The 21,583-nt window shown below is 38.6% G+C and overlaps 1 protein-coding gene across 8 annotated transcripts in view; it reads left to right on the forward strand.

Annotated features, from left to right (window-relative positions):
• LOC115263279 (serine-rich adhesin for platelets) overlaps window positions 1-21,583 on the forward strand; it is a 552,542-nt gene that overhangs the window by 336,817 nt on the left and 194,142 nt on the right. For all 8 annotated transcript variants that reach the window (XR_009997896.1, XM_062852797.1, XM_062852795.1 and 5 more), the window contains one exon: window positions 6,660-6,769. Coding sequence is in view for 7 of the 8 variants with exons in the window: in XM_062852797.1 (XP_062708781.1) it covers window positions 6,660-6,769 (110 nt within the window). In the remaining variant the exon portion in view is untranslated. The remainder of the gene's footprint in view (window positions 1-6,659; window positions 6,770-21,583) is intronic.

Below are 21,583 nucleotides of genomic sequence, written 5' to 3' on the forward strand. Positions count from 1 at the left end.
TGTCAAACAAATCAATATCAATTTTTGTTTTCCGTATCAAAATATGTTACTACTAAGCTTCTTTTCTCCACTCGGGTTGACATCATCAATTGTTCGATTTGAGATATTATTTCGATTTTCACATCCACTTAAGAAATCTCATAAAAAATAAGTGAATGTCCCCGATTCTTTTTATTTTAAGTTGATTTCAAGTGAGCAAGATCAAAATAAATATAATATATATATATATATATATTGAGATTTGTGCATTTGAAGTTTGGCAAAAAAAAATGTACTGGGCTTCCAGGACGTTTGTTCTTGAGAGTGTTTGAATTCCTACGATAACTGCCATTGATCCATTAAAAAAATCGTAATAGGTTTGTCAAAAATTCTCCTGGAATAACTGGATTCTAATTTTTTTCTGAGATTCCGTAAAAAAAAATATTGTTTTAATTCTGCTATCGATGTGCACGGAGAGTTCCACGGGAACTATGTCTGATTTTTTCTGGGAAGGTTTTATGGCCTTCATTGAATTTCTTTAGAAATTTTCCAAAAATCTTGTTTTGTACCGAATATTATCAAAAATACTCAAAGAGTAACTCGAAAAACCTTAAAATTTGATTAAAATTTCCCTTTAAAAGTCTTAACAGAAGCTTTACAAAAATCCGCCACAATATTTTTATAGTTTTCCATTTTGGGAAGTCGCACCATCTCGGCAGGGGTCCTATTTGGGGCACTTTTCTGCTATAACTCAGCCAATTTTAAACCAATTGACACAATTTTTGGAACGCGATGAGATACGTATAGTATCTAGCCGCGTACAAAATTCCATGGCAATTGGTTTGGAATTGACTGAGTTATAGCGAAGAGTGCCCAAAATATCGGCCGCTGCCCAAGTGGTTCGCTACCCTATTCCAAACGTTTTAAAAATTGATCCTTGCCATTGAAGTTTGCCTATTATTCCACTGAATTTTCAGAGATTCCATGCTTTAAATAGACTTAAGCTTCCTGATAATTACAGGTTTTCAAAGTTCTATTCTGAATGAAGACACAGTGCCCCTCAATTAAACGCATATCTTTATTTTTGTCACTTTCACACATATGTTTGTTTTGAATCTGTTCGACGATATCAAACAAATATTTTTCAAAGATTGCGCAAAGAACCCGGATTTTTGTTTAAAAAAGTATTCTAGAATTAATGGTCAATTTTCATCTGCATTTTTAAAATGCCATCGAAGTGCCTTGCAAACAAAATTCCATAACTTGTAACATTTTTTTAATCAAGCAATCTTTTGGATACCCCGGTAAAGGAAAGCATTCCAAATTGTATTATTTTTTTTTTTTTTGAAAACTTTGGAGTTTCATCTTGCCCGGGTGTACCTTATGTTCTGGTTTTAATTATAAATACTGCTACTATCTTCTCGGTCATTTATGAAATTTCGAGCATTCTTCTAAACTTGTTATTATTTGTTCCTTCTTTTAACTAGTCAAGCATGTGCATTCACGATATATTTTTTTTTAAACCAAATATCAGAAGTGCTGAAATACTTTTTAGAAGAACTCCAGCATGATTTTTTGGTGAATTACTTTGAAGAATTTTTTTTACCCCTCGTGCAGTTGTATCTTAGACTCCTTTCAACGATACTTCGCTCACGATATATACTACAAACGTTCATTTTCCATGGTGCGTGTACTCCGTACAGGACGCGACCATTCATGGGTTAAGAAAAATATGATTCAGTTTGTAAGTTTTTCTTCCTGAAGTAATATTTTTGTGAATGTAACGAACTTGTCGTGAAGTTCAAACAAGAAAAGTGCCAAAGAAATTTGTGGAGAATCCCTTACATGTTTAAAAAAAATTGATAGTTTCGCAATCATGTTCGGTAAAAACGGCTAAAAAATTGTCCGGGCCTTCCGCCAAAGATTTTTTAGAAATATCACAGAAAATTCTTTGACAAAATAAGTCTGAAGTTCCATCAAGAAACCATCGTGAATTTCCACGAAAATTTGTTTAACAATTTTTTATTGGAAATTCCGCTAAACTCTTTTAAATTTTCAAAACTCCAAAAGTTTTGATGAAAATTCTTTTAGGAGGTCACCAAAAGCTCCCTCAAATGCGTAAGAACGTTTTATGCTTAAGTTCCCCAAACTATCATAGTAGTCGACCAGCAATTCCTCCTGAGATTGCATCAAGGTTACGCTAGAAATACTCTTTCGAGCTTTTGCACGCGACCGCGAAATTTCAAAACTATTTTTTTTTAATTTTCAAATCCAAGAAATCTTGAGCATTAACACGCTCCCGAAATAGTTTTTTATTGATTTTCTTTTATACCGTTTGCGCACTGGAATTTGAAATCTGATTATTGATTTTTAATGAGTTACCATTTTTTGCCTTTCTCGTACACCAAGGTGTACCGAAAGGCTATATGTTCACTCCAAAAACGAAAATTTGATAGAGCCCCCGGAGGGGTCAAGTGTTATATACCAATCGACTCAGCTCGACGAGTTGAGATGATGTCTGTGTGTATGTGTGTGTGTGTGTGTGTGTGTGTATGTATGTGTGTGTGTGTGTATGTGTACAAAAAAGGTCACCTCATTTTTAGATAGTAAACATCAACCGATTTTAACGACCGACGGTTCATTCGACGCGGAATCTGGTCCCATTGTTTCCTATTGAAAATGGTTCGAATCGGTCCAGCCGTTCCGGAGTTATGGCCATTTAGGTGTTCCGGATCGGTACCCCAGGAAGGGGTCAGATATGAAAATGAATCAAACCCATGCATGCGACCCATCAAACCACGGCATTTTCGATAACCTGATGAGCGGTAAGCAGAAAAATAGTCTAAGACCATATCTGAACCGGTAGTGTTCCGGAACCGGTTCCGGGTGTCCCGCCGGAATTGGCAAATATCAAAGTGAACCAAACCCATGCATGAGACACATCAAACCACGGCATTTTCGATAACCTGATGAGCGGTAAGCAGAAAAATAGTCTAAGACCATATCTGAACCGGTAGTGTTCCCGAACCGGTTCTGGGCGTCTCGCTGGAAGTGGCCAAATATACAATTGTACCAACCCATGCAAGCGACACATCAAACCACAGCATTTTAGATGACCTGATGGACAATGAGAAGTAAAATCATCTCAGACCATATCTGAACCGGTAGTGTTCCGGAACCGGTTCTAGTCGTCCCGCTGGAAGTGGCCAAATATACAATTGAACCGAACCCATGCATGCGCACATCAAACCACGGCATTTTCGATGACCTGATGGATAATGAGCAGGAAAATCATCTCAGACCATATCTGAACCGGTAGTGTTTCGGAACCGGTTCTAGGCGTTCCACTGGAAGTGGTCAAAATACAATTGAACCAAACCCATGCATGCGACACATCAAACCACGGCATTTTCGATGACCTGATTGACAATGAGCAGCAAAACCATCTCAGACCATATCTGAACCGGTAGTGTTCCGGAACCGGTTCTAGGCGTCCCGCTGGAAGTGGCCAAATAGACAATTGAACCAAACCCATACATGCGACACATCAAACCACGGCATTTTCGATGACCTGATGGACAATGAGCAGGAAAACCATCTCAGACCATATCTGAACCAGTAGTGTTCCGGAACCCCTTCCGGGGTTCCCGCCGAAGTGGTTAAATCTGAAAAAGAAACAAACCCGTACATGCGTCACATCAAATAGCGGCTTTTTAGATTACCTATTGAACGGCCAGCAAGTGTTTCGGAATCGGTTTTGAGTGGCCGGAAGAGGCCAAATGTAAAAGTAAACGAAATCCAGGCATGTGACACATCAAATCGTGGCTTTTGCGATAGCCTGATGAGCAGTTAGCTATAAAATAGCCTTACGTCACACTAAAGACAACTGGTAGTGTTCCGGAATTATTTCCGAGAGTCCCGTAGAAATTGTCAAACCCTGCATGTGACACCTTCAATTTGCAGCGTTTTTGGTTAACCGATGAGCAGTTACCAAGACAATAATGTTAGACCATATTTGGTTCAGCCGGTTGTTACCCGGAATCAGATCCGGGTAGTAAAATGTAAAATTTAACCTAATCCATGGATGCGGTACATAAAATCACGACCAGTCTTGTAAACATTCGACACTTTTTATTACCTTCATTTCGTTGCCGCAGTCGGGTGTCAGTCGGCTTTGTTACATTCGTGCGCTATCGTTACCTCTTACCTACACACAACACGAGCAGTAGAACGAAGATCAATAAACATAAGAAAGGGTCAAATCAATGTCATCTGACACGATGACACGTGTCTAATTGTAGCTTTACGCATAGATTTTCAGCCAATTCCGATTATGAATGTTAATATTAGTTTATTATTGCATGTTGCATTGAATACGACACACATGGGTAACATAGCTCTTGTTATGGAAGAAGACAGGAATAACAAAAGCCGAACCGTCTTCCGAAGCCGCAATCGTGGTGAAGTGCATTCGTTTGACATTTTTGTTTCGAACAGTAGTTTGATTGCTTGTGTTGCGAATGTCGGAGACAAAGGAGGCCGAATATCGACCAAAAAGTCCAAATGACTGTGATCTCTAACAAGACTGATCACGACTTATCGACAACCTGATGGAAAAATAGGGTCAGACCACATTAGATTCCCGGTAGTGTTGCGGGTTCAGCTGTGGCTTCAAAAGTGGTTAGAAGTAAAAGTGAAGCAACCCCATTCATGCGATATATCAAATCGCGGTGATTAGGTAAAGGTGAATAAATAGCAATAAAATATTCTCAGACCATAATTGGGACAACCGGTAGTGTCATGGTCCATGACTCATGGAATCAGATCCGGCTATCCCATCGGAAATTACCAAATATAAAAATGAACCAAACCCATACATACGACACATCAGATCGCAGATTTTTTGATAATCTAATGAACGGTTAGCAAGAAAATAGCCTTAGATTACATTTGAGACTAGCTGTTGTGTAGCAGAACCAACGTTCATGTGAAAAATTAAATCGTGGCCTGATAAACATTAGGTATGAACATTAGTGACGAATCGGTCTAAGTTCTCATATATGAGATCAAAATATGGACAAAACTAAAGCGATCTCATCAAATCGTACCATTTCATATTCCTAAGGTGTAAAATTATAGCAGGATGGGTCAACGTTGAATGGAAAAATAAGAATTTGATCGCGTCAACAGAAGATGGTGGCTGTTTTATGGAATTTTGAGCTCTAAAACTATGTAAAATAAGTGTATTTGGTATGGGAAATATGTTCGGAGTCCACCAGAGTATCCAAGATAGCGGTCCAAAGTCCAATATAATGGCCCAGTATTCAAGTAAGTGCCTTTTTTATAGGATTTTTAATTCTTGCATTAGGGGCATATTTTGTATGAAAATATGTCCAGAATTCAAAATTTGTAATCAGAAAACCCAAGCTGTGCGCTGTTTCACAAGGTCTGCAATTTGACTATAGTTTGAATGGGGAAGAATGCCGGTCTTCGTCCAAAACTGGTAACCAGAAAATCATAAACGAAATGCCAAAATTCAATACGGCGACTATTTTATGTAATTTTAGGTGCAGAGTCCAAAAATGAATACCAGAACATCCAAGATGGTGTCTCAATGTTCAAGATGGCGGTTAGTTTAGTTGGAGTAGATATCCGGAGTCATAAAATGATGACCGGAAAATCTAAAATGACGTTTCAAAATATTGCGGCTTCATGACACTTGTTGGGTTTGAGTTTTGGATCGTTGTCTTATATTTTCTGAATATTTGATGTTATGCTAATATAAAATGTATCCATATTGAATAGATTTAGCAAGCAGTTTTCATTTTGTATTTATGTCAATGTCATCAACATGTCGCTCGAGTTTTGTTGAAAAGATAATTTAAAGCACGAGAAAGGCACCATCACCGCTAGGTGGATTAATTAGGGTTTTTCTGGTTACGCCAACTGTCCACGTTCTTTAACAATAAGATTCGTACTATTTGGTATGAATGATCAATATTTTTTCTTCATTTATACAGAATAATGCATGAGCAAAAACAAATCTAGCCCTGGTGATAAGTGCATAAACGTTCTTGGTATTATCAGTAACTCCACAATATTGATTAAATTTCAGACATTTTTATCGATTGAATGCCGAGTTTTATCAACATATTCATTCAAATTTATTTTGTCACTTTATTGCGAGCAAAACTTGAAAATTTGTTTGCAAAACTGAAATTTGGTTTTTGAATTTCTAAATAATTTTAGGTTTATATTCATTAGTAGTTTTTAGCCCAATTCCATTTTCCATTCGACCACTGTTCCGTAGTACTGAGGACAGGGATGCACAACCCCACTCCCTGCCACACCTCACCTGAACCATGATCCCTGGCTGGAGTTACTGGAGGCCCCGAGAAGGTCGTTCAACTTGAATGGTTTTTATTTTATCACACATTTTGTTTATGTTCGTTGCGATTGCATAATTTCAGCTGAGCCTCTTCGTCGCGTTGGCTCTGGGTTCCACCGCACCTTTCCTCCCCATTTCTCGTGTGCCGGCTTTCGGGTTAAATATCGTATGTTTGCATTTCTTCCATTCAATTTTGATAAATCTGTGCTAAATCCGCTTCGTGTTTTTTCCCAGTATTCTTCTGTGCTTTGTTCTTCATGGATGTTCTGCTTTTTTCTCTCTTTCGTTTCAGCTGGACGATGCAGCGCTGCAAGTGTACAAAGACGGCGACCTCGGGGCCTATCTGGATTTGGAATCATCGCTGGCCGAGCAGTCCGAGGACATCGAGGGGCTGAATGCAAAGTGAGTAGAAATGCGGGGACACTTTCGTGATTAGAGTTTGTTATTGGGATGTTTTTCAGTTATCTTTTTGGTTGAACGATTCATTACTGGATAGAAGATTTAAGTAGATTCGATTCAAAAGCAAAGCATAAGAATTTTGTTTCCTACTTAATTTTCATAGAAGAGAATCTGGTCTAATTTCAACATATCTCACGTTTAGTTCAATGAGTCATTACACAGATTCAATTGATAGTGATTTTTATATGCATGCTATATTGCAGTAATACGACAAAAATAATCTCATCAAGCAGAAATCACTGCAATATAGAAAATGCATATGAAGCATAAGGTCACAGCTCTCCTGGAACTTTTTTAGATTCTTTTTATTCGTGGTTTTATTTAAGAAATGCTTATTCTTAACAGTCCCTCTCTTGGAACTTCCAATACTACTATGATATTAATTACTGCCAACATTATTATCTTCCAACTATTAAAGGTAAACCTAAATATCGAGAGCTACGCCATTCGCTTCCTTCGGTCTGTCGGCGCATCAGTTAAACCAGTTCCAAATCAGAGGCGTTTGTTGTGAATTATGGCTCGTCAAATACAGCCACAATAATGTCATTCGCGTTAATTGACAGCAGTTAGTAACCGCCTTGGAGCTACCTACAGGTTCAAGTGGATTGTTATCTGGAAACGGTTAGTGTTGTTTATAAAAAAATGCAGCTCATTCCCTAGTTTCTGGAATAGTTGTATGCTTTCTTCGAATATATTCCACAATTTACCGTGGGACAGAAAAAATCGGCTTCAACAGTGTTCAAATAGGGGTGACATTGATTCCGCCGCTTACCCGAGCAGCAATGAATAATTGACACATAACTGGAGCATTCCAAAGTCAGGTATCACACCAAAACCAGGTATTGGTCGATTGTCCAGGTATTGAAAATAACTTATTTTGGTATTTTGTAGGTATTGTTAGCATCAGGTATCAGGTATCAGAAGGCCGGCTCCAGAGGCACGTTATCCTCCATCTGGGACATTTGTGCCATCGCCATACATATGAGCCTATTTCATCATTTACCTGAGGGAGAATGGGACAAAGGATGGGAATTGGGAAAGGTGATGAAATAGGAAGGGGTGCCCTAGAAGAGGGAATGAGCGCATAAGCGCAACGAGATCTCATAGCTCATACCACAACGGGGTTAATCAGTGCCCTGAAAAGGACACTGTAAAACGCATAAGCGTAAAAAGAGCCTATAGCTCATTGGAGGTAGCTTGCGACGTCATGCGACTTTCAATATGACATAGAAAGGCTGATCGAGGTATTATTCAATTATAGAAAAATCACTATTTGTATGGAAAAATCGCCGATTATTATTTGGGTATTACCATACCTAAAGTCATTATTCGCGTGTTATGCACAGGAAACACATCAGGTATTATTTTAGGTATTTTACCTCTTATGCAAGGCTTCTTAATACCTCATTCAGGTTGTAGGTATTCGTTTTTCCATACCTGTAGTTTGTTATTCGTCAGCTATTTTCTCCTGCTCGGGTAGACACTTAGAAGTCACATTATGTCGTTTTAGGGTCAAATGTTTCAGTCTCCACGATGTAATAGCATAGGAAAAACATTTTATGACTCAGATTCTCTAAGTCCGTACTCAAGATTCACCAAAAATATGCTGAGGGATTAATTCTCCGTACGAATCAAAAGATTTCCATAATGGATACTTTTGACCTTTTTGGGCATTTGGTGAGTTAGTTACCGCTCATAGAACACTAAGCCGATCTGACTCTTTGTTGCTCGTGGTTCAATGATCCGTCCTGACTTCACATATCTGCAAACAGTCAGTGGCAAAAACATAGCATCGACATTTCATCATGTACCCACACCGGCACATGCTAATGAGTCTCGAAAAAATCAACAACAGCACTTATTGTAACAGCTACTTATCGCAAGAGTGTTCAACAAGCAAATTAGCTTTCGTTTTCGGCGCTGCTACCTACTCCGCCGCGGTGGTGGTGGTGCTGGTGTTGGGTTGTTGGGTGACTGACTGCGACTGACTTGCTGGGTGGAACTGGAAGCAGGAACAAAAACACGAAACATCGAAAAAAGTATACACACGATCACATGGCATGGTATGGTGAGCAAGCAAATGGCACGCTATGGCATGACAGTCCTCAGTAGTGTGGCAGTTGCAGACCACCGAGCGGAAACGCCGGTAGCATTGAAACTAGCGTCATGTTTTATCACATCATCCCGACACAAGCCGGAGAGCCGGGTGGCATACCTATAACTCCACTGTTGTGGAGGTTGGCGACTTATGAGGTTTTTAACAGGGTGCAGCTGACTTTCTAGATTTGTTTCGAGCAAATACAAGCAAACTAGAATGGAAAATTAACAGAAATGAGGGGAAGAATATGAACAAAAATAAGAACGAATTAAAAAAACATTAAAATAGGCGCAGAAATAGAAATATAATGACGAATGAGATGAGGCTTAGCGATAAGAAGTTAAAATGTGGAAAAAAACTTTTTCTGACGGTATACAGTGAAGTACTGAAGTACAGTGAGCATCCGAGCCTGGTAGCATTTTGAGCTGTCAATTTTTTTTACAAATCAATTTTACTCATAAAAACTTGTTTGGAACTCGTCTATCAGGGATGAAAGAAGGTAGCGTGTGCTGCGTATTGGAAAAATAAAATGGTGCAAGTGGGCAGAGAAGAAATGGGATTTCTAAAGTGTATAATGCATTAGTATAGGTAATGTTTCATGTTGAAATTCTACAGTAAAACTATTGACATTCAATTTAAATCTGTTACACCTTCATCTTGTCGATACATCCCTCTTGGAACACAGCCTTCTCACAGCTTATCAATTGTGGTCTACAGAAGACAGTAGACGGCAATGGAAGTAGAACCGGTGAACTCAGCACTGCTTTTCCGCTTTAATTTCCCAAATGTTCTAACCCGAAAACATCCCCTGTTACGCCAGAAAGCATGTTTAACACAATAGTAAACACAATTTCTAAAGAATTCCCTGAAAAAAAAAAATACCTGAACAAATCTATGGAAGACTCTCTGGACGGACCTCTAAAATATCCAAGAGGATTCAATAAAGAAATCCTTAGCAAATTCAAGGTGAATTTTTACAGATAAAAGTAATGAGATTTACTCGTAATGTGAACTTTATTTTAGTCATGTGAACTTACTGTTATGATAGTTTACATGATATATCATGTAAATTTGTGTTATATATCATGTACACACTCAGAGTCATGCTGAATTACATTACATATTATGAAAGTTTACATGATATTTTATGATTTTTGAATGATATATCATGTAAACTTCTGTGATATCCCACGCTCCAATTATGTGCATCGAATGACACAGAATTTTACATTCTTTTTTTGATCTGTGTTTAAATGAATCCCTACAAGAATTTCTAGAGAAACTACTTAAGAAATTACAGGACGAAACCCTTCATATATTCCTGAAAGAAACCCGTAAGCAAGTTCTGTATTAACTTCTGGAGAAGGTCGCGAATAAGTCCCTTGAGTAATTGAAGAAATGCATATTGCAATCTCCGAAGGAATCTCTTGAGACATTTCCAGAGAAATTCCTGGAAGCATATCAGGAGTAATTCCTGAAATAATGGTTGGAAGAATTCCTATTTGAATCCCTAAACAAATCGCTGTTAGCATTCCTGATGAAATTTATGGTGAAATCCAATTCCTTAAACAGTTGTGGGGGAAAATCTGGATGAATTTCTTACGAAATTCCTACTGAAATGTCTTGATGCATTCCTGCATGAATTCCAGCAGAGGTCCCAGCAAAAAAAAAAAAATATAGAAGAATCGCTGCAAAAATTCCAGAAGAAATCACAATTGAAATTCCTTAAGCAATACCAAGAGATATTCCTCTAGGAATACCACAAGGAAATTGTAGAGGAATTTGAAAAGTCAACCCCAGGAAACTCAAAGAAGGAACCCCCTGGGGAAACCTATTGAAGAATCCTGGAGAAATCTCCTGAAGAATTCCTGTATAAATTGTTTTAGTAATTTCCCCAGAGAGAATCCCCCGAAGAAATGTCTCGATAAATCTCCGGTAAAATTTCTGGAGAAATCGTAGTAAGAATTACATTAGAATTCCTTAAAGGACCTTCTGAAAGAATCCCTAGGAAAATCTTTTGATTCCTGGATAAATCAGCAGAATAATTTTACGAGGAACTGATGAAAAAAATCATACATAAATTTCGGGATTCATTCCTAGAAGAGCTCCTGTAGAAAGTTCTGCAGTAATACCAGCAAGAATTTCTGGAGAAATCTCAGCAGAAGTTTCTGAAGTAATCCCAAGAAAAAGTTCTGGAGGTATCATTGGAGGAATGCTTGGGAAAACAAGGGGCGTATCTGAAGGGATTCTTATCGAAATTTCCGGAAAAAAATCCTGTATGAATTCTTGGAGGAATTCTCGAAACAACATCAACAGAAAGCCTGTGGAGCGGACCTGGTGTGATGGTTAGAACACTTGACTATCACGCCGAGGACCTGGGATCGAATCTCACTCCCGACAAACTCGCAAAATGTGAGTTCTTCCTTTGGAAGGGAAGAAAAGCGTGGGTCCCGTCTAGCCTAGGGCTAAACATCTCGTTAATACAGATAAAAAAATTAAAAGAAATTTCGGGAAAATGTCAGTAGAAAATCCAGGCAGAATCTCACCAATAATTTTTGGATGAATCCCACCATGAATTTCTAAAACGTACCCACCTAGGGGTACCAGAAGGTCGCAGGGGGGTTTGAGGGTCTGAGGGGTCTTTCGAAGGCATTGTAGAGAGTTTCAGTGGATTTTCGACGGGTTTTAGAGTCGTTACTTATGCGTTTTCGCGGGTGTTGGAGAGTCTCAGGTGCGTTACATGGGGTTTATGAAGCGTTACGGTGGCATTTTCGGAGGCTTTGGAGAGTTTCAGGTGCGTTATATGGGGTCCAAGGGGTTTTAGGGGGACTTCGGGAAAATTTGAGGATAGTAAAGCCTGTATCCGCAATAATTGGGACACAGAAATACAGCTATAACATCGGCAATAGATACATTAAAATTGCTTAAATTTTGTCTAATAACATCTTAAGATGTGTTCATTTCACCTACAATATTTCATATGAATCGGTGCAGAACTTTTTATTATAGCAACGAAAAAGTAAAATGTGCGCCATTGAATTTTGTACAGACCCTAGTTTTGCTTGTCAGCGCTGTAACTTTTGAATTTGGCAAAGGAAATGGCTTAAATTTTGAATACAAACTTCTCAATCTACATTCGTAGCATAGGCAAAAATTCAAAAAAATCGATGCACTATTAACAATTTTATAGTCGAAACATGTATTGAGACTGAACGTGATTTTTGCCCCTCAGACAGCAATTAGTCAGCACCCTTTATTGTTTCGATTGTACCATTGAAAGTACTATACCAATAATAATCAAATTTTGCGGGCATAATATACACATAATCAACTAGCTTCTGTGAAAATTTCATGAAAATTGGCAGAGAAATTCAAAAGTTATGAGTAGTCAAAAATCGCACATGAAAAACACGAATAATTTCTACTAAGACTCACCCCTATCAACACCAGTAGCTTTCAAACCAATTGATCAAAGTTGATGAAATTTTGCAAGAAAGTGTCTCTATAAGTATCATAACTGCTAACGAAATTTCATAATTATCATCATAGAACTTTGTACTGTAGCGTAAAAGAACCATCTATTATGTGAATGAAAATTGGTCACGATTGTACAAAATGCCTAAAACCACGTCTGTTTGTTTTTCATCCACAGTTAAAAGTATTGCATCGATTTTTGTGAAATTTGGCACAAATAATAAACATTCACCAAAGAGTTCTCAGACAATTTTTTGGTCAATTTTACCGATTCATTGCAGAGCTACTGACGTACTTCTGTGTCCTGATTATTGCGGATACAGGCTTTATGCAGAATAGGTCCTATGCATTTTCGTTCAATGAATGCACTTTTATTAATAGAAAACGTTTGGCAGATTATGTGTGAAAAATATGGTAAATTTATAAACATTGTCAACTACATAAGCAGATGTTTCATATTTTTTGTAGTGAACAAATTATCCTTAACAAAATTGCGTATGTCTTAGTTATACCTCAGAAATATTTCATTAAATATTTTTCGAGATATAGAGTATTGAAATTAAGTTTGATAAACCATCAAGTTTTACTAGTTCTATAACTTTTTGAAAACTGGTTCAATCTCGCTCAAAATTTTACCAATGGAGCATTTATATGTGGTTTATGATTGGTCAAAATTTCAGCGTTTTTAATTGACGTTTAAAAAAGTTATAAGCACTTAAATGAAAAATTATTTTGAGGAAAAAAATGCTGTACGGACAATTGTTTGATACACTGTTTATTATTGAAATGTTATTTAGTGGATGAATCTTAATAACTTGACCATAACAAAATAAGATTGCTCTACAAAACAAGTAGAATAACTAGCCACAGAAGTCCAATGTCGTGACTGTTCGTGTGACTAACATCTAGTTTGCCACGCCCTTACAGCGTCAGCAGCGGTACTAGAAATGTCAAGTGAATTTTGTTTACCAAATCAAAAGGTCCTCTACAAGATGGCCACTTGGAAATAGCAAATTATTGCAATTAAAGTTATTAAAATGATTTAATGAGGAAAGTAAGGGGCTGTCCACAAACCACGTGGTCATTTTTTTGGGACTTTTCAACCCCCCCCCCCCCACGTGGTCATTAGTCCATACAAAATTTTTTATTTGTCCATACAAAATGGTCATTGGCCGAACCCCCCCCCCCCCCCCCCCCTCATGACCACGTGGTTTATGGACAGCCCCTAACTACAGCGCCATTGGAGTTCTAGTGTATTTCTTTTACAAAACATATTGTAAAAACGTAATTAAATTAAAAATAGCAAATTATGATATAAAAAGGGTTTGTGATTCTGATGTTATGAATTTGATTTTCTCCTCTGCTCGGGACAGGAGCTTTTCGTAATGGATTTTTTAAATAATTTGGGCATAGAATTCATTTGTGTCTGCCACACGATATACGTATGCGAAATAGTCACTGGCAGAGGAATCTATCAATTGATAACCGTGGATGTGCCCATAAAACACTGAGTAGTGAAGCAAATTTTGTCCCAGTTGGGACGTTACGCCAAGAAGAAGAAAAATAAGAACATGTAGAAAAGAAAATAAGGCATGCACTAAATATGTCGCACCCTATTCAACGGAACTGCCTTTATCAGTATGGTGACTAGTTGTTTAAGTTATGCTCGCACCACACCCACCCCTGATCACCTCGATTAGGCTCGAGGGGCTGCGCGAAGTGACTTGATTTTTTTATTACTCCAACAACTGCCGCCACTGACTGACTGAGACTGATGCCGGTGCGAGCCTTACTTTGCGAGCGTAGAAAGTGAAATTATATTTTGATGCAGTCAGTAACAATTAAGTTACGGTAGGCACCCGAAAAACCTACAACAGGCAGCTAGCAGCACGGCGGCGGGTGGAATTCGTAAGTTATTACGACTTTGACAGGCGCCGCCGCCGCCGTCGCTCCGATGATGACGGCTTGCGATGGCTATAATTCGTGAGTCAGTTTAGTTTGGGTGACGCCATAAAGCAGCATTCCACGATTTGAGTTATCGTGTTCGCGCGGGACGGACGAAAGGCCTAGTGTATGTTGCATTTTGGCCGTTATGGCTTAGCGAGTCGCGTGCTGAAATCGGAAATAAAGCAATTAAGGAATTTGGCGATCGAATGGAAGTGTTGCGCTAAACGATTGTTGTCTAGCAATGGGCGATAATTTGCATATTTTTGCAAATAATGTCGATTGCTGTGTATACTAAGGTACTTAGAAACACTTTTTTCAACTCCGACCTAAACCTGGAAGATGTAATGAGACTAATCATATCTGAGGGGCATGGTTTCCGTTCGAAAACTGCTAGAGCGTGTAGGTACTCTGCACGTAGAGTTCATGTTTCATGCCCATGAAGGACTACCGGTCATATCAGTATTTTGTAGATAGTTAACTTCGTGAGTTCAAAGTAGACTCGTTTTCCTGTCAAAATGCGTCTCTGAATTTCTCTGCTGGTGTCGTTGTCGGCGGTCACCAGTGAGCCCAAGTACACGAATTCTTCAACCGCCTCGATTTCGTTACCGTCGATAGAAATTCGAGGTGGCGGGTGCGGTGATTCCTCCCTGGAGCCCTTTGCCATCGTGTATTTTGTCTTAGACACATTAATGACTAATCCGATTCGCCTGGCTTCACTATTTAGTCGGCTGAACGTTTCCGCCATTGTCTCAAATTTACGAGCAATAATATCAATATCATCAGCGAAACCAAGCAGCTGAACGGACTTCGTGAAAATCGTTCCAGTCGTGTTTAAGTCCTCTTTCCTTATTATACGCTCTAAAGCAATGTTGAACAGCAAGCACGAAAGACCATCACCTTGCCGTAACCCTCTGCGAGATTCGAAGGGACTCGAGAGTGTCCCTGATACTCGAACTACGCACATCTCTCGATCCTTCGTCGCCTTGATCAATCGTATCAGTTTATCCGAGAATCCGTATTCGTGCATAATCTGCCATAGCTGTTCTCGATCGATTGTATCATACGCAGATTTGAAATTGATAAGCAAATGATGAATGAAGCCTGATATTGCCCCATGAACTCCCTTGCAATTGGTGATAGAAGGCGGCATAAAATTTGAGAAAGTATCTTGTTAGCAGTGCTTGGTAATGTGATTGCGCGATAGTTCCCGCCATGCAACTTGTCGCCCTTTTTGTACATGGTCCATCTATTCCTCCTGGTTACTCAAGGCTTTCAAATTTCCGCGCCGCTTGTACTGGTGCTCCTAAACAGAAATAAGAATATTGCGCCTAATGCACATCATTTTCGTGAAGAATACCGACAAGTGGTCGAAAGTTATTCGTTACTAAAATTGTAACCTGGCCATAATTTCCTACATTACATTTCTAACCACAATGGCATCTGAAATCGGTTTTAGATGGAAGTTGAAAGGGCTTACTTGAAAATGTCATGCAAAGGCACAATCAGGGCTCTTATTTTGTATTTTGAAATAAATATCCTGGGGAAATCCTATTACGAATTAGATAATCTTGATTTTGTTTTGGAACTTGTGCAAAAGGCATTCCTCCAGAAGTTCTTTAAGAATGCAGTTCTTTAAATGTATGAATAGAGAATTTTGTTCATGATTACCTGTAGAGATACCAATATTATTTTGGGGTTCTTTCAGGAATCTATTAAACGAATCCAGCGAGAATTCCTCCAAACATTTCTACAGGTTTAAAAATGCATTCCTGGTTATTGAATACTCCCCTTTCCGGAATTTCATCATTGGGATTTCTTTAGGAGTTTCTCGAAGGATTAAAAAAAATCTAGCAGACTGCATAGTGCATATGTACATAGGGCATATATATGCTACTAGTAGTAAATCCTCTACAGAGTTCTGCTTCAGTTCTATCGGAATTCACAGATTTCTTCTGTGAAGGAATTGCTCAGAAATTAACCAGCCCCCAGCTGAAAATCTAAAGATAAATAATAATAAGAAGAAATTGCTCCAGCGATTCCTTCAGAAAGTCAGAAATTTCCAGGATTTTTTTTCTGAATTTCATACATTCCGGCATTCCGACAGAGGATCCTACAGGTACTTCTTCGTATGTTCTTGCAGGGATAATTCTAAAAATTCCTCCATGCATTTCTAAAAAAACCAACTAACCTTTTAAGAGATTGTTTGGAAAGTTCCTTCAGTGATTTTTTATAATTTTCTCCAGGTATTACTCCGAGGATTGGATTACAAATTAATTTTAGGATTTACGCAGCCATGTTTATATGTTTCTGGTGATTTTTCAGAAATTTTTCTAGAGTTCCTCTTAGGATTCTTTCAGAAACTACTCCAGATTATGATTATTATTACTTCATTATAGAGAATTTCAGCCCTAGGCTGGTTCATCTCTTGCCATCGGAATTTTCTACAGGGATTTCTTCAGAAATTCCTCAACGGTGTGTTTTCAGATTTTATTTTTATTTTTTTTTTTACATTCCAAGAAATAACTACGGTTATTCCTCCAGAGGTTTCTTCAGGAATTCTTCCAGTTTTCCCAGGAAATTGTTCAGAGAATACTTCAGAAATTACTGCAGGGATTTTTGTTTGGGAATACCTGTAGATATTTTCAAGAACTACATCCAAGAATCTTCAGAAGTATTTGCATGAGTTCTTCCAGAGATACCTTCAGAAATTCACTCAGATCTACGTATTGAACTCTCAGCTGAAAGCTTTCCAAAGTTCCCACTGCCCAAATAGCACTCATGTTCTGCAAACGGGCGTGCATCTCTTATATGAGTTGTGCGTCCTTTTTTTAGAACTCGTGTGGAAGGTGCTGGGCGTTCTCGAAGCTTAACTCTGGAAGCTATAAGAGCTCTCCATCAGAAACTGTCAAGCACTAGAAGCTCACAGAGATTTTGGCAGGGATAACATCCAGAATTCTTCAGAACACTTATTTTTATGATTTGTGCTAACGTAAGAACAAACTGACATTCACAAACGCGACGCGAAACCAGACATTACACTTATCGTTCTTATAATCGTCAATTATTTAAAAATTACTTTTTCTGTCGACAGAAAAGGCAATTTTTAAATACTTGACGATTGTAAGAACGATAAGTGTTATGTCTTGTCTCGCGTCGCGTTTGTGAATTATTTGGAAATTCTTTCAGTAATTCTTTGTGCAAATACTGGAAGAACTTCTTAAAAAAAAGAAATCTGAAAGGATTCCTTGAGGAAATATAAAAAAAAACAACAAAAGATATTTCTGCGGAAATCACTTAAAATTTGAGCAAGAAATTCTTAGACAAACTTTTGGAAGAATTTCATATTTTTACGATGATCGATTTTCGGTAAAATCGACTGCTGAATTTTTTAAAGGCAATCTTATAATAATGAAGAAGGGCCCATATAGCCGAGGCGGTAAACGCACGGGTATTCAGCATGACCATGCTGAGGGTGACGGGTTCGATTCCCGGTCGGTCCAGGATCTTTTCGTAAAGGAAATTTCCTTGACTTCCTTGGGCATAGAGTATCTTCGTGCCTGCCACACGATATACGCATGCAAAATGGTCATTGGCAGAGGAAGCTCTCAGTTAATAACTGTGGAAGTGCTCATAGAACACTAAGCTGAGAAGCAGGCTTTGTCCCAGGAGGACGTTACGCCAAGAAGAAGAAGAAGATAATAATGAAGAAATCTCTTAAGATATTTTCGAATGAATTAATGAAGACATTGCAGAAACAATCTGTGAATGAATTTTTGAAAGCATCTTAAAAGAAATTTCTGAAAAAATCTTCGGTTGAATTCCTGTAGAAATTCCTGTTAGTATTCTTGAAAAAAAAAAACCTGGAGGAAAATCTGTATTTATGGCAGGATAATATCTGAAGAAATCCTATAAGGAATTTCTGAAGAAATTCTTGTAGGAATATCTGAAAAAACTCCCCGGTGCAATTCCTAGAAAAAAATCTCGAAACTTTCAAAAGAATTGTTGAAAAAATCTATATTTCTTCAAAATCCTTGTACGAGTATTTGGTGATTCGACGCTGATAAATTTATGTTACGGTTCTTAGAAAACTCTTTTGGAAAATTTCTAATGGAATCTCTGTAGATATACCTAGGAAATATTTCTGGAGAATTTTCTGAATGGATTCCTTAATGGAACCTTCGTGAAATTCGTAGAAATAATTCTGAAGAAATAGCTGGGATAACCTCCGAGCCTCCATTGAACCTCCGGAAGAACTCCAGAAGAACACGTTGTACGAATTTCAGAAGGAATCTCTGGGGATACTCCTGCTGGAATCACTACTGAAAGTAATAATGCAGAAATCCCTGGAAGATTTACTGCACGGTTTTCTGGATGAATATCTTAGTAAATTTCTGTAGGAGTTTCCTATTTAATCCCTAGAGACATTCCTGATGAAATTTTCGGAGGAATTTGTTAAGAAACATTTGATCGATTGTCTGAAGGAATCCCTGGATTTTTTTAAATTAAATCCTCGATAATTTATGAAGGAATCCATATAAAAATTTATGGAGTAACCCCTGCCCGAAATCGCCAAGATATCCATGAAAAAGTTTCTTGGTCGAATAGAACGAAGGCAACATCTAAAGAATATCTTGGAGAAATTTCTTGTAGAAACCTTCGAAATATTTCTGAGGAGAACGCTAGAGGAATTTCTAAACAAATATCCTTGGAAGACTTAATGAAAGAGTTCCTGAGCTAATTTCTAAATGAATCTATGAAGCAATTGTTTAAAGAATCCATAGAAAGGATTTTCAAAAGGAATCTACTGATAAATAATAGAGGAATTTCTTCAGGAGTTTCTAAAGGAATATTTGTAAAAAAAATCAAAAAAATAAAAATCAATTGAAGAATTTTTTAAAGAAACTTTGGATAAACTTCTGAAGGAATCTTTGAAGATTGTAGAAAAAAACCTTTGAAGAAACCTTTGGAGAATTTGTGAACATTTTATTTTCTGAAGAAATCATTCTAAGAATTATTGTATGAATCCTTGGAGATTTTTCCGGAAAGATTTCAGAATAAGTGTATGTAGAAAAATCTGAGGAAACTAATAGATGGTTTTCTATAGGAATTATTTGAAAAATTTCTTCAAGCCCATGCCCAAGACCACCCCCGCTCCCGTTTTCGATGTTCCCAGGGTCAGATCTAAGGGGGGCAACCAGAACGGGAATCGAACTCACCGTCTCCGCATTGGCAATCCATAACCTCAATGACTAGGCTAACTGAAGACCCTGGAATGTTTCTTATGTGGGCGCAAAAACATCGAAACAAAAATCTAATAGGCAATTTTCTTATACCCAAAAAATAAGGACAAAAAATCACAATTACATAAAAGAGCAAGTTTAAACTCCGTAATACAGTCAAACTATTTCAAATTAGATTACATCGATCGTATTACTTATCAAAGTGCAAAGTTACTTCCATCACTTTGTTTTTCTACGAAATACTAGAAAAATATCACAATAGCCAATTGAAGTATGTGTTCAGGGTTTGGTATTGATGTGGTATTTGTGGATTTACAGTGAAACTAACTGAAGAACAAGTTTTGGTCATAGAACTGTTGAACAAATGTACAATTGAATAGCAAGAAATGTTATAACTTTGCTATACAATACCTACTGCATAACAAATACATAACAAATACATCATATTATCGATTTCTCCCCTTATCGAACGCAACGATTTGAATCCGTCGCCAAAGTCGTCGCCAGCCAATCAGCAAGCGGGAATCTGATGTTTCTCCGATCTCACTAACACAAACAGCAGCAGAGGTGGTGCTTGATTCGTCGCAACGATTCAGAAATGCCGACTGGAAGTTGGCAGCGCGTTTAGTTATGAAAGCAACATACAATAATTTGAAATAAAACAGCGGGTTTCAGAGGAGCTTCAGGGGGTCTCTGGGGTACTTCAGGCATCTCAGAGAAGTTTCAAGAAATCTAAGGAGGTCTCAGTGGCATTGCAAGGAATCCCAGAAAGTCTCGGAGGTGTTTCATGTGGCACCAGGTGCTTTCAGAGGCGTTCTAAGGAGTCTCAGGGGCATTTTAGGGGGGTCTCAGTGGGTTTCTGGGGATCCCAGAGAAGTTTCAGGAAGTCAAGTGCTGTCTGAGAGGTTCCGGGGGGCCTCAGGTGTCCATAAATCTCAGGTGGCTTCACGGGGTATCAGTAAATCGGCTCCAGAGGCACGTTCTCCTCCATTTGGGCTTCACGGGGGCTCCAGGAGGTCTCAGAGGTGCTTTAGAGGGGCTCAGTTGGTTTTCAGGATTCTCAGTTCATATACCCCCAGGCCATGGCATGGCCAAAGAACAGTGTATCAGTATTTCAAATGTTCTGCCAGTAATGTTCATATCGTCCGCAAATCAGATAAATAGACCGGATTTTATGAAAATCTTATCTTGCCTGTTTCGAGCAAAGCTGGTCATCTATTTCTGACTGTGAAAGTTTCATTTACCATAAAAATATCTTCAATTTTAAGTTTAAAGATTCAAGCGTACGTATTTAGCTTCAAACCATGAATGTTCATCTGAACTTTCCGACATCTTGATACGCTCTACTCTCGACCTGCAGCATCCGTTGACGAGTAAAATTTCTCAAGTTAATATTTTCCCATCGGAACACCAATGCAATGACTATGGTCCTTCGTGATTTGCAGTAGCTCTAGTCCCACAACGACGACGTCGGGCGGCCTGGAAGATGACGATTTTGAACGAGTTTATATTTTCCTTTTTTTGCTCATTTGCTCTGCACCATGTCAATCCGCCAGTCAGCAAATCACAGGCGGGCTGCTGGAGCAAACTTTGCGGTGGTGCGATGCGGGTCCTATTCCATCCTAGTCGTTGTCGTCGTTGCCACCGTTGCGTTGGAGCTAGCTAGAAGAAGCTACGCGAGAGCACAGTTTGAAAAATGCTAACTACCATCGTTTTACGTGCTTTGAGTGGCTTTTGATTGCATTCCGGTTTCGGGTGGCAGGCAGGCAGGCAGCCAGTACCCGTGTTGCCTTCTGTCAGCAGTGGGTCATAGAATTGCGCCGTTGATGCCTTTGCGGCACTTTCAGCAGCACGGTTTCTCAGTAAAGACCCCACCAGTTCAGTCCCACCGAACCGGTCAAGTCAAATTTATAACATCATTCTCTGCTTCTGCACTAACGTCTATACCTTAACGAGGAGGAGCACCAGAAGCTGCTGGAGCCCACACTAGTTAGTGAA

This window comes from Aedes albopictus, chromosome 2, assembly GCF_035046485.1.
Source record: "Aedes albopictus strain Foshan chromosome 2, AalbF5, whole genome shotgun sequence".
NCBI lineage: Eukaryota > Metazoa > Arthropoda > Insecta > Diptera > Culicidae > Aedes > Aedes albopictus.